This window comes from Calonectris borealis, chromosome 3 (assembly GCF_964195595.1).
Source record: "Calonectris borealis chromosome 3, bCalBor7.hap1.2, whole genome shotgun sequence".
NCBI lineage: Eukaryota > Metazoa > Chordata > Aves > Procellariiformes > Procellariidae > Calonectris > Calonectris borealis.
Window position 1 is genome coordinate 33,246,483 of NC_134314.1, and position 14,398 is coordinate 33,260,880.

General features: G+C 37.4%; 1 protein-coding gene across 1 annotated transcript in view; it reads left to right on the plus strand.

Moving 5' to 3' along the window:
- The window catches only part of ADGRB3 (adhesion G protein-coupled receptor B3), a 489,232-nt gene extending 475,101 nt beyond the window's left edge, over positions 1-14,131 (plus strand). Inside the window, exons 29-31 of the mRNA XM_075145284.1 lie at positions 3,099-3,134; positions 11,266-11,370; positions 13,318-14,131. Of these exons, the coding sequence (XP_075001385.1) occupies positions 3,099-3,134; positions 11,266-11,370; positions 13,318-13,506 (330 nt within the window). The 3' untranslated portion in view covers positions 13,507-14,131. The remainder of the gene's footprint in view (positions 1-3,098; positions 3,135-11,265; positions 11,371-13,317) is intronic.
- Positions 14,132-14,398: the final 267 nt, after the last annotated feature.

Genomic DNA, 14,398 nt, shown 5'->3' on the forward strand with positions numbered 1-14,398 from the left:
AATGAGGCAAACCACAGATATTATCCTTTACAGTCATTTGTTATTTATATTCTACAAACACTAATACTCAAGCAGATTTCCAACTGATCCTTGAAAAAACCACCAGCTTCCAGTCTAATTTTTTGGTTGGCTAAAATCATTCTCAGTTTTGCAGGTGGGTAAAAGGAACAGCTTTTTTAAAAGAAACATACTGGTGTGACCAATTCAGCAGCTCATTTGATGCAAGAGATTTTTTTTTCCCTTACTCCACTTCACTCACCTGCGGGCTTTCATTAATTTAAATTGTAGAATGAACCAGATGGTTGATTTCTGAAAGCATTTAGGTATGTGTGGAAAACACTATTTTTCTCAGCCAAAAGAGACACAAGAAGTAAACTTCATTTAAGAAAAAAAGTATATATACAATCACAATTAATGTGTTGATTTGCATGTTTTAGGCTTGTGGTATATCATACAGAAACTAGGAGAAGAATTTAGTAAAATGACAACTTCCAGCTGGGACCGAAGGAAAACTTCCATCCTCATAAATCAAGATTCTCAATGACTTCATGCTTCTGAATATGTTCCCACTCTCAAAAAATAACACTGCAGTCATTTGTAATGATGTAGTAGCAGGGAGGACCTGATCATGTACCTAGTGGTGTCAGTGACAATACTGCAGATGACTTTCACATTCATAACCAGCACCCTTTTTTTTTCAGAAACTCGCAGAACTTCACTGCTACTGTTCGGACTTGTGGCAGTTACACACTTTTCATGTCTTAGGCGAATAGGCTCTGACAGCACTTGTGCTGTTTTTCACCGTATGCAGCCATGGAAAAAAAAGTGAAGCACAAGCACAGAACAGATGTTCTTTACTATATGAGTTTAAAATAAATGTGTTTGTAATAGATTCCTTTTAAGCCCTTGAAAAATCCTCACTAAGATAAACCTGTGGTATGACCTGTTTGGTCATAACTGTTGTGATCTAACAGCATAATTGCAATAGTTACCTCTTTCTGACAAGAGCACAGTTAAATATGTTGCAGTCTGTTAGATATGCTTTTTTACCATGTAAACAGTGATAGAATTGTCTGGCTGCAAAATCTAATAATCCAGTTATGCCAGGAATATTTTCCCTGTGGTCAAGCAGACTTAAGGCAAAATACACGTTCCCATTTTATAAATCACAGTATATAGCAAACTATACATTTCTTCCTAAATTTTCCATGTTTTTACTTAGGGTTCTCAGTCAGATGGTTCAATGATATCAGGTTTGTTACCGAACTGTAGCTTAAAAATAGATTTTTCAAGCATTTTTCAAAGCTACACCTATAAACTTCACCTCATTATCTGCTCTACATGTTTCTTCTTTTGTAACCACAGAGCCTTTACGGTCGTCAATGTGCTCTAATTGCACCTTAAAAATAGATCCTTCCTCATTAGAAATACATAGATTCTTCAGGTGCTGTTTTACTGTGGAATGATGAAGGCCTATGTCAAGAGTACACTTGTACCGTGGCCCCCTTAGTATGAGTGAAAAGTAACAACTTAGCTACTTTAACAATTTGAGCATAATGACCTCATATTTTTCTTACCTCCAAGACCTTTGTTGTTTCCATGTTTTCATGATACTTATTGTTTCCCTGTTTTCATGATACTTATTTTTGCAGAATTGTTTAATTTATTTTAAAATGCTCCTTTTAAAGTGTGCTAGGTTAAAGCAAGCCTTCCCTATTAAAGATAGCTTCTCCAAAGCTTGTTGTTGTTGGTTGTTTTAATTGTGTTATAGACTGTTCTTTTATACTGCCTCCCAGCTCTTTAGGCATCAGTGTGTGACGACAGTATTACAGTGATCTTCTTCATATTATTGTGGATTGGAGCATCAAAATTTTACTACAAAACCAGACAATATGTCACAAAGTGGTATTATCAAGGCCTCAGAAACAAACATTTTCCACTTTCTACAACTGCAATTTCTTTCAATTGCAAGAAAACAAAACAGCTTACTAAAACCTGCACGTTTGTTAAACCAAATAAAATCAAAGTCTAATGAAGTCAGCAACATTATTCGTCTTGACTTAACGGGTTTGATTTGTACCTCACTGAAGAAATTATGTGCAATTTGAAAAGGTTCATTCACCATGACCTAAAGCCATCCTACCCTACCACAAAAGTTAGGGTTAAATTGTAGCAGCAAGCCTTTTTCTTTTCTTGGGGTACTTTTCCCTTCCTTTAACTCTCCTTCCATTCACATGTTCTTTGCATTCTTTTTTTCAGCTCTTCCAACCACTGTTTCTACATCTCTTTAGTCTATTGCAAGCCATTCAATTTCCAAACTTAGGAGAAAAAAGATACTTTTATCTCTTCTTTATAATATTTCTGCTTCTTTCTGATGTAATTTGACTTCATAATTGTTTTCTTTTAGAATCTGTAAAAAATTCTGTGCTAAATTATTTGCAATATCTCTAAGCAATCATATTCTGTTGCATTGTATACAAGTGATTATTTCACTAGTAAATCATTCTTGCTTTGTATCAGATGCTTTGAATCAGATTTGTCTTAAGTGTAAAACAAAATCATTGCTTTCTCCATCCAGATTGTCATTGCAAACAAACAAGCTGAAGCTATGGAAAGTATAGATGGCTTTGGCTTGATTTTGCTATCAGTTGTTCCATTAAAGTCAATAGAGTTGTACCAATGTAAGGCTGATGTAGGAAAGAACCAATTTCTGTATACCTATACAAATCTAATTCATAGATACTTATAGATAGCTGTGTAAAAAGTATAAATATGATCATAATTTGGAAATACCACAGAAAGTATAGAAATAGATATATTTTATACACCAACACGTTCAATTGCATGCAAATAACATGCACATTATGCATCCCGGGGAAATGCAGTCTGGTTTATTTCAGAGAAGAGAGTATGATAGTGGTCTAATAAGTCATGCATTAATCTTAAATTGTCAAGATAAAATCTAAAACCTCTCACAGAATACCTAATATATATCTGATAAGGAAAAAAAAATGTTATTTAGACTCATTAATATGATTTGGTGAATAGTCCCCTTGTTAATACAACCTCTTTTTTCTTTCTTTTTTACTGCTTAATAGAGAAGAAAATCACGTTATTCGGACCTTGACTTTGAAGTAAGTTTTACTGAATTATTCCTGATTATTAAAAGTATTTTCCTAAAAGTACATGCGAAGTGTTCATTTAGCAGATTTTAGCCTTCTGACACACTAGATGTCATAGGGTTGTTCAATTGGTACTGTACAGAACATGATGAACAATTCATTAAAACTACTTTGGTGCAACTTGTTTGTAAAATATTCTGAGATCAAACTGTCATATTTCAATATTAACCATCATGATTTCAGTTTTTAAATTCTCTGCCTCTTCACTTTCATCTGTTTTTCTTTTTTTGTTGTTGTTTTTTTTTTGTTTGTTTCGCTGGCTATCTATCTATTGAAAAAGTCTGACACTTCTGTAGGACAGGCCACGTTGGTGGAGAAGGTTGCTTTGTTCAAGAGATTCTCAATAATTTTTTCTATCTCTCTTTCTTCAATACTAATTTACTGGCATATGAGTTTCACATCCAAATAGTAATTATGAATGTGTCAAATTTTGAATGATGAAGTGCTGTAGTTGCCAAAGCTTATGGATCACATGCTATATAAAAAATCAAGTTCATGTAAGGTTTTTTAGGTTGGATATCCACAGTTTCAGACTTAGACCCGGTTGAATGAGACGGTTTGGTTGTCTTAGTTAATGACCATTTTGTTCTATCTCAGTCAGCATGATTAAGTCTCTTAGAGTTTTATTTGAGGTTTTTTTCTCTACTCTCTACCAGGAGCAATACAGCAGTTAGTTTTCAAGGGGATGTTAATAATTTATGGATTTGGAGGTTTTGCATAGTTGTCTGTTCATGCATGTTAATAGTTTGATATAATTCATTATGTGTGTCTCCAGAGGAGTTGAACAATCATATTTGCATGAAAACTACAGATCTTGGGCTAAACTTTAACATCCAGTGATCAGTATATATCAACCATAACTTTAAAAATCACTCTCTCTGCTTGCATATGCAAACAAAAGTATTTTTTATTATTATTTGGGCTGTAAGCACAGCACACGTACTTTCAGATTTCAGATTCTAGTCCACTGAAAAGAAAGAGGCAGAATTAGCAAAATGCAACCATAGCAGTGGTCATAGAAGCCTTGCAATGAGAGAAGGGTTTGCTTTGGCGACCTGCTTTTGCCGAAATGCTGACCTTCCATGTCCGATTGTGGTTTCTTGGTAGTTTAACATCACACCTTAATCTCTTATGTCATTTTCCCCCAGAGACTATAGCTACTTAAGCAGTCATGTAACATCTCAAATAAAGCACCAGACAAAGATTCATAGCAAGTTTAAGGAAAATAAAATGAAAAGATTATCCTAAGTATGCTTTAGGATAAATGCCTAGAGAGGAAGAAGAAAAACATGAATCAACAAAAAAATTCTGATGAGCAAGCAATTCTAAAATTAAATGCAAGCAATATGAACAGGAGTTTTATAATTATAATGATATAAAGAATTCTGAATTTTACCGTTTTTTATTGAAAGGTAGGAATATCATGCCATTCACAATGCGAACATTCTCTGTGGCAACACATACTAAAACATTCTTCTTACCCCTCAGGAGAGCGTAATCCAACACCAAATAAACACCAACAATGCTGTACGCATTCTGCTGTCAAGAATCAGGCCTCCCATTTCATATTTTCTTTTGACTCACTAGTGTAATTAAGATGCTTACACCTTTTTCTTGTCTTGTTTACAGCATTGTTGCCTAATATGGCCTAATATATTTAGAAGTATGATTATAATGCAGGAAAAGGTATTTGTTTGTAAAAAGGGAAGGATGGGGCCATTGGGAGTGACTGCTGAGGAAGTGAGAGCGGCAACGATACTGTGCCAGTTGCTGCTGTGTTTTAGAAGTACTGACTCAGACTAACCCCATCTCACCTCCCTGTTTTATAGTTCCTCTTATTAAGCCTGTGGGCTTTCGTGTGTTCTTACACATAGCGTGGCTGTCTGTCAGAGGTAAAGCAAAATCAAAAAGCCATAAAATGTTCAAATAGCCACTCAGATTCCTTCGCTCAGCAAGGCATACTGATGAAGGGAATTGAGATAGTGTTGTGTGGCCAAAACACTGCTATTTTGATACTTCAAAGCAGCTTGACTGCAAAATAGAATAGAGCCTGGAGGTGAGGTCGAGCTAGAGCGATTGGCCATACTACTTAAATGTTTAACACTTTCTCTGCTTTGTCTGTGACCAGTGCCAGCTGGCACTCTCTGAGACAATGTCCTTCTACAGTTCTGGGGATAATAAATGCTATGGATGTGGTTCTGAGGATAACAAATGCTAAATGCACAGTATGGACAAGACTGTGTCAAGCTTGACTCCCTCCATCCTTTTCCTTTTAACACTCACCCAGTAGTCTCTACACCCTCAACCTCTCACATATGTTTTTCTATATCCATACAAGACAAACCCTCAGGCTATGCCTATCTTACTAAAGTAGACATTTGGGGGAATATTCCTGGGTGCCAAAATGCCAATTTTTATATGGATTAATATTTTAGTCTGGACCACCCCTGTCTCTCCAAACAGTTCCTGAAAGGTCCTTAGGAAACCAGTGCAACATAGGTACCATTCACAATAGGCAATTTGGTTGTAGACTTCTTATTGCGGAGACTAAGAGAATTTAGTGGAGAATTCATGGAGAACATGCCATGCCACGTGGTGCCAGAGAATGGTCTTGGACATGTTTGACTTACTACTGTACAGTCACAGTTTCATAGTTTAAAAAAAAAAAAAAGACTGCAATGCAACACTCACATTAATATAGACAATTTGAAGTAAAAACAAAGAAACACAAGAAAAGCCTTTTTTTTCTGAGGGCCGCAGATGAAACTCAAAACCAGCTGCTATGTAGTGTGAACACAGGCAGACTGTGACTGTACTCAACACCATAAAATACTCTCTGTCCCTGTTATCTCCAATATGTGTAGAAATACAGGTGTAGTTTTAAGGGCCTTTGCAGTGGACTATAAATAACAAAAGTCCTGTGACTATGCTGGGCAGTGTTATAGAAAAATTATGTCTCCAGTCAAAGGAAAGGGAGAGAGAAAAAGATCACACCTAAACTGCTCAGTCCCTATCATAGATCTTAAGCTGGTTAGAGAAGAGTCTTTCAAGAACTGGGCCACCTGTATCTTGTTTTCCCTTTTTAAATAGTTTACCATTACATTCTTAAGTTATCCTTTTATGTAGAAAAAAGAAGACAGACTGTAACATACTGGGTTTAGTCTGTAGGCGGAAAATATTTCTGCTACATAATATACTGTCCACTATTAGATTTTGCAAAGTGCTGACTAATCTAGCTGAACTTTGAAGTTTGCTAAAATGAACAGTCAGCATGCAACAGCTTTACAGCTCTTTTCTTGCTATTACCAAGGATTAGTTTAGACTCATTCATGCAGTCCGGTATCCAAAATATGACCAAAATTCATAGGTCTGGATCCTTGCTCCTGCTGGCTGTGGTAAGCCCAGCTAAGTGCTCTCCAACCCCAGTCATTATGTTCCGTTTTTCCCTAAAGCTGGACAGGTAGCTTTTTCATGAAGGCTCAGCACTAATACTTAGCTGTCAGATCAAATAAAATTCATTCTAATTATGTTGAACAGAAATACAGATGCTGTGGAAATTCCCAGGAGGACTTTATAACAGGTGTGCACTGACACTTACAAAAACATACAGAAGAGTTAAACAGTATTATTGACATACATTTTAGGATTCAAGATCACAATTACCTTTAAATTCTATGAGAGGGTCTGATTCCTGGATTTCCCCAGCCATTCACCCCACTCTCCCCTTTTTATGAGGCATTCATTAGATCTACTCTGGTAATAACATTTATGCCAAATAATTCAGAAAAGTGCCTTATTACCCTGCTCCCCAGGATTCAAGTCATCTCTGGCTCTTTTTGTGTCCCACCCATGAGGGAAAACAAGGATACACAGGACAAGTGTGAATACCAGAATATCTTCTTTTCTTTCCACAGAGCAGTAGACTTTCACCTAGCAATAATGCTAAATTGATCGTTAATTGCTGGAGCTGCATTCTTTCAGAATTTCATCTGCAATAGCTATTCATTATAACAACATTATAAATTCACACAAAAGTTTAAAGTCATTCTCTTACTAACCTGAAGACATCTCTCGAAGACAAAGGTGAAAAAAAATATGCCTGCAGGGAAAAATCCTTTCCCATTCCTAAGTTTGGCAACTGATCATACCTATAACATCTTGAAAACACAGCATGTTTCCATTACAGGGCTGGGAAGGCATTCCCCCATCTGTTCTTCTCACTTAGCTGTTTCCTACAATATTTGAAAGACAGCATTTTTACCTGTGACAGTATAGAAAATCTCCAAGGCAAATTGAATGGCATTATTATTATTATTATTATTATTATTATTATTATTATTATTACTGTTATTCATAAGATTAACTACAAATCTTCATGAGAATATTTGAGCTTGAGCTAGAGTTCAGCTAAAACCCTGTCATAAATAAAAAAAGGAGCTGGGTACAGAGTTATGTTTGAAGTCCTTTCCCATCTTGATGATAGCCATCCACACTCTGAATCCTCTTCTGAGAGTACGTGCTCATCAGAGTAAGGCTTAGTCTTTTCAAAACACACCCTTGATGTTACTTGTGAGTGGGGGTGAAATGTGGAAGGGGTGTCAGTTCAGTCTGACGCCCTTTAGGGTGTGAGGCACAAGACTTATGGAGCCTGCAGGAAAGACCACAAGAAGATGTGTACCTGTAGCCTGGTGGCTAACTCAGGTGCTTCTGGAGGGGATGTGGCATTAATGGGCAAATCCCCAGCTGCGCCTAAAGAAGGTATGCTTTCAAAGGGCAGCATGAGAAGCTCCTTTTCCATCCTGTTCAGATCCTGATGCTACTACAATCATTCTAGTATGTATAGGTCAAGATCTCCAGCTGATTGATAAAACCTATGTATTTCTAAGATCGATAAAGCTGTGTTTTCCACATTGCCCATTTAATAGAGAAAACAGATTAAACCCCCACAAATACTTTGTGAGTTATTTTGTAATAAAAGAGAGTTACCCAACACAGCATATTTTCTAGAAAGGGGATAAGATGGTGCTTTCTAACAAGGAATTTAAAAGAAGTCTAAAAAAGAAAAGTTAAAGTTGGAAATTTAAGTTACTGCACCTTCAGTTCAGATCATTCTTTATAAGCAGTGGGGAGGGGCATATGTCAGTGGGTAGGAATTATGGAATGGAAGCCAGGAAAACAGAAAGCAATGAAAAGATCTGTAGGTACATGTGCTTACCAGTCATTCTGCTATTAAGAATAAAATTCAAAGCCTTTTTTCTGGCAGACATCCCACTGCAAGTGTTTAATTTCTCCTCCCACCTGCTTCTCCTCAGGAATAATGTTATAAACTGAGAAAGACATTTGCATTATTCATATTTGCTATTTAACAAATTCTTGGGCACTGGATTCAGAAAAATATCAGAAATTAGCATTAAGCTCAAGAAGTGGGCCCATGTGAACCTCATGAGGTTCAACAAGGCCAAGTGCAAGGTCCTGCACATGGGTCAGGGCAACCGCCAGTACCAATACAGGCTGGGGGATGAAGGGATTGAGAGCAGCCCTGCCGAGAAGGACGTGGGGGTACTGGTGGATGAAAAGCTGGACACGAGCCAACAATGTACGCTCGCAGCCCAGAAGGCCAACCGTATCCTGGGCTGCATCAAAAGAAGCGTGGCCAGCAGGTCGGGGGAGGTGATTCTGCCCCTCCACTCCACTCTGGTCAGACCCTACCTGGAGTACTGTGTCCAGCTCTGGAACCCTCAGCACAGGAAAGACATGGACCTGTTGGAGCGGATCCAGAGGAGGGCCACAAAAATGATCAGGGGGTTGGAACACCTCTCCTAGGAAGAAAGGCTGAGAGAGTTGGCGTTATTCAGCCTGGAGAAGAGAAGGCTCTGGGGAGACCTTATTGCAGCCTTTCAGTTCTTAAAGGGGGCTTATAAGAAAGATGGGGACAAACTTTTTAGCAGGGCCTGTTGTGACAGGACAAGGGGGAATGGTTTTAAACTAAAAGAGGGTAGATTTAGACTAGATATAAGGAAGAATTTTTTTACAATGAGGGTGGTGAAACACTGGACCTGCTTGCCTAGGGAGGTGGTAGATGCCCCATCCCTGGAAACATTCAAGGTCAGGTTGGATGGGGCTCTGAGCAACCTGATCTAGTTGAAGATGTCCCGGCTGATTGCAGGGGCATTGGACTAGATGACCTTTAAAGGTCCCTTCCAATCCAAACTATTCTATATTCCTAGCTTTCTATTAGAAAGTTTCCAACCGGAAACTTTTTCCTACTTGTTTCATAGTCATATGCTATTTCCTGTTATTTCACAGTCATATGCTTTTAGAGCCAGTATTTTAACCCACCAAATCTGTTTTATTCTTGTGAGCGTGTCTCCTTATTTCAGCCAATAATAATCTTTGAGGCAGAACCTTTCTTTTTTAAATTCTATGTATATGAAATTTGCTACATATCCCTGTCTACCATAACAGCAATAGCTTAAAAGAATCCCTAGGAAGTCACTTAAGTGAAACTCCCCTCATAAATTTAGATCAGCTACCTCTAGTTAAATTACATTCTGCAAGGAGTTCCTCACCAAATCCTGCAAAATTGTTTCCCTTATTCACCCCACAACTCATGTTAAGTTAATAGATCTTTAATTGCTTGCTGTATCTCATGTGTCTGTTGTGAATAATGTTGCCAATTTCCTGTTCTCAGAAGTGAAACAAGTTCTTAAGCTACGGTGTAGCTATATTAAGGATGATATGATTATTACAGCATAGAAGTAGAAATGCATGATCAAGAGAGCATCTACATTTCATGAAATTTATAAACACAGAATACAAATGAAAGATAAAAGTTAAAATTGGTATTGGTAAAGCATTATTTGAGGGTCAGATACTGCCACTCCATTTTAAAAGGTACTAACCCACACTTGGCAGAAGCGTTACTGGCTGGGAAGGGTCACACTCAGGCACTGCGTACATAAGTTTGCAGGGTTTGTCACATATAACTCCAGGGAAAATCATTGACAATTAGTGGACGTGGATAGAGGCTAGTGTCCTGCACCTTTTCTGTCAACATTATCGGCTGCTGCCGTGGCTGTAACTCAAGTTCAAGCAGTTACAAAAGCTTAAGAAAAGCCAAGCTGAGCCCATCTGCTGTTGGACTGAGGTGAAGCATCCTCCGTCCCTCCTGTCCCCTGTCCACCCAGACCACAGAACCATGAGGTTGGTTGAACAGTAAGCAGCCTTCGGCTTTGCTCCAGAGGCAGGTCTGAATCCATACCTGAGCGTGAACTTGTTTGGAAACAACACAGATGGTAGGCTTGACAGTCTAGGCTTGAAAACAGGCTTCACTCTCCATGTAGCTGCCAAGGCAGATACATGGCTGAGGGCTCCTCCAAGGGAGGAGGGCTGTTTGGGGCCCCCACCTCTTGCACAGGAGTGCCATATAATTAGTTTTTGTGGAAGAGTGCCCTGTGCATGGTCTAGAGGGAGGGTGGTTTCCAATTGCCCAGTCCATGACATAAAAAAGCAAGTAAAATTGAAAAACTGTGCCTACTTTTCTTAATATGAATGCTATTTCAACTGCATTTTATGATGATCTGAATGACAAGAAGATGTCTAATTAAAAAGACGTAACATTTTGGGCTTTTTCATTTTGGGCCAAGATTTCTGAGTTCAGTGTTCTCATAAAAATTATTCTGGTAGGGACCATTGCAAAATGCTGTTGCATTCCCATAGAAATTAAAATACTAGCATCCATGCTGAAAACAGAAATTCTAGAAAATATTCCTAATGTACAAGAGAAATATCCTTCTGGGAAACTGCCATCACTTTCAAAATATTTCTAGGCTAGCACAAAAGCAGTGTCCCTTAATTTCAGCAACTCAGTAAACGTGGGGTAAAAACAGTCTCTTGTACACAGTAAGAACATTAAACAAAGCAGAGAGAAGTCTCAGTGCAATTCACTTCCATGGGTCAACTCTATAGGGAAAAGATGGGCCTGCCAAATTCAACTTACTTTATTATGTTGGGGAAAATAATGCTTCTTTTAAAAAAGCCCAGATTCAATTATAAATATAAGCAATTATGTTCCATTTTGCAGAAGGTCATGCATACAAGAAAGAGGCATATGGAATTGTTTCAAGAGTTAAATCAGAAATTTCAGACACTGGACAGATTTCGGGATGTACCAAAATCAGGCAGTATGGTAAGTTTTCCTTAAAATATGATGGATCCTTAACAACAATAATGAAACAAGAGTCTTTTAAATTCAGCATATTTCCCTAGAAGACTTCACGCTGCATTATCTTTAAATAGCCTCAGAAATTAGAACAAAATATATTTTCAGTAATCTGACCTATGACAAGACTTATTAGGTTTTACAACTAGACCATAACTAACTGACTGACATCATTATAGATGACAAGTAATTGAACTGTAGGGAACACATTTCAAATCTCTATGTGTCTATCAAGTCTAAAGGACTTTATATAGAGAAAGCAGGTCACTAATGTAATTTGGCCAATAGGGCTTTTCCTCTAGCTAGGCAAGCAGATATTAAATTAGTTGCTACAAACAAGTCCAGCTAGATTCACCTATACATGACATGGTCCAGAAAGTACACAGGGTCTCCATAATGCCATGTCTTTTCCATAATAGGTTTATAAATATTTACCAAGGGAAAAGCAAAAATTAAATCATCCTGAGTTGACTCTGCTATCATCATAATTCAAATTTATACACACACACTCATACACACATGCATAACACCCTGACTACATCTGATAATGAGAGCAAGGAAATAGTTTGATTCTGCCTAATTAAAACAGCTAATTTAGTGTGACATTTTTGTTAGTAGTAATATTATGATTAGTAATAATTTTATATATAATTTTATAATGTGAAAATTGTATATTAAATGGAACTGAGCTAGAATCATTGTATTCTATGACTTTTTCAGAAAAGCTGTTCTCAGACATGAAGAAGAGGTATTAAGCAGATGTGAGGCCAATGGATTTACATCATTTACATCATCTTAAACCAACAGAAATTTAGCCCTGATTCTTTGATGAACCTTTAGCTATGATATGTGTTATTTGCACCCAGTTCTCGCTCACTCCCCCTTCTGAGATTTGCTGACATGTAAAGTTTGCATTCGCCTCCCTATTTGAGATTTGCTGTCCACGTAAAGCTTGAATTAATTCAAAATCTCAAAGGGAATCTCAGTGGAAGAGTTGTGTTTACTCTGTTTCGCATTGGTGTTATGTTTTTGAAAAGTCTGCTAATAAAAGCTGCCTAGAGGAATGGTCTATCTGTAAGACAGTCAGAAAGTGATCCAGGAACCTAAATATAGGCATCTCAGGCTATTTTAGGTAGCCTCAGTTGTCTTAGCCTACAGCACGGTGCAGGCAGTGATGACACAGGACTCAAAGAAGAACTGTACCTCTCATGAAAGATAGTTGGATATCAGGCAGAAAATCCAAAGGCATCTAAAATGATGCAAAAATGTTAGGTTTTGGCAACTAAGTCCCACCAAACATAGACACAGCAGAAATCACTGATTAAATTGGTCTTAGTCCATAATGTCTTTACCCTATAGAACTTAGCATTCAAAAAAAATTCATTCAGTAGAAAATAACCAGCTTTCAGCCTGTTAATCCTAATATACATGAGCTCATCAGCCTGTAGAACAAGGTAGCTCGCACAGTATTTTCAAGGACTAGGTTTCCGGGGTTCTGTCATGCACCTGCCCCAATTTAAAATCCAGCTGGCAATCTCTGTTTCAAATCACTCCATATTTCAAGCAGCAAGCTCTTCTCAATTACCTTCTTTTCTCTTCTCCCACTTTTCTATACAACCGCTATTAAAAAGATGGCTATTGGTACTGGATCACTCGGCCATTCCTCATGTACATTGGTTCTTGTGAAAGAAAGGGCTTAGCTGGCAGCTCAGGTGAGGAGCCTGCCAACGTGTTGATTGTTCACAGAGAAAGAGTCGCAACGGTGCTGAACACCCGCCAGCCTGGCTCCCTGCAAAGTCATTTCCACTCTCTGGCTTCTCTGTCTCATGAGAGCACATTAGCGATCAGTCTTATGAACAGAAAACACATTATTTCACCTTTGTTTTTAATTCTTCTTTCTTCTCTGGTCTTCAGGAGAACTCAGCACCAAACAAGGCTCCATGGGAAAGTTTCAAAACCACAGGCGACTACCAACACTATACAACGATAAACGTATTAGACACAGAGGCAAAAGATGCTTTAGAACTCAGACCAGCAGAATGGGAGAAGTGTCTGAACTTGCCTTTAGATGTGCAAGAAGGTGACTTTCAAACAGAAGTTTAACAAAAACAAAAACAAACTGAACAAAACAAAAACAAAACAAAAATAATTCATTGCACTGACAATAAAGAGACTTGGGAATCCTGACGCTCCTGTCTGAACATTGTGACTACTTTATGTCAGGCTCTTCCTGTGCCAAATGTCAGTGGTTTTTTTCGTACAGTATATTCCCACTAGTGCGGCTAGTGGAGAACCAGGTGTACAATTCTTACCATCGTGTGTTGTAAGTACCCGTGGAATGGATTTGTAAGGTAATCTTTATAGATAAACCTCAAGCAACGATTCATGTTGTAACAGCTTCATTTGGTTTAGTTTTCAAAAAACTTCACCATGAAGCACAATGTATATATTTATGCAGTTTTTAAAGTTTATAACAGTCTGTTTGGCCATTACTACACTTTTTACTTTATAATATAAAAGCAAAGTTTTTGTCATTAAATGAATGTCTGTTGAGCTACATTCTTCATTGCTTTAAATGCAATAAAGTAATAATCTCACTTTTATATGAATAATATATTTCACATCTTTATTATTGCAGTTTTCTCTGGAAAGCTCAGAGTAGCTTTCTCTGCTGCAGCTGTGTATAAAATATTTAAAATGTTGTATGGTGTAAATAAACCTTTGTCTACATATCAGTTTCTTAGTGCATTTTATTCTGTATTTGTTTATCTTAAATTTGCGTATTTATAAAGTTTTCTTTAAAAACACATATTGAATATGTATTTGGAGTTTTAATAGTATGTTGTTCTAGCTCCTGCAAGGAGTTTCTAAAGCATATTAGTAGGTTTTATAGCCATTCTGCATTTTCTTAGATATTCTTTTGTGACAATGTACCATACAAATTGGACTTGTCAGAATATTATTACAATTGTTTTGTTTTATAAGAATTTTTGTC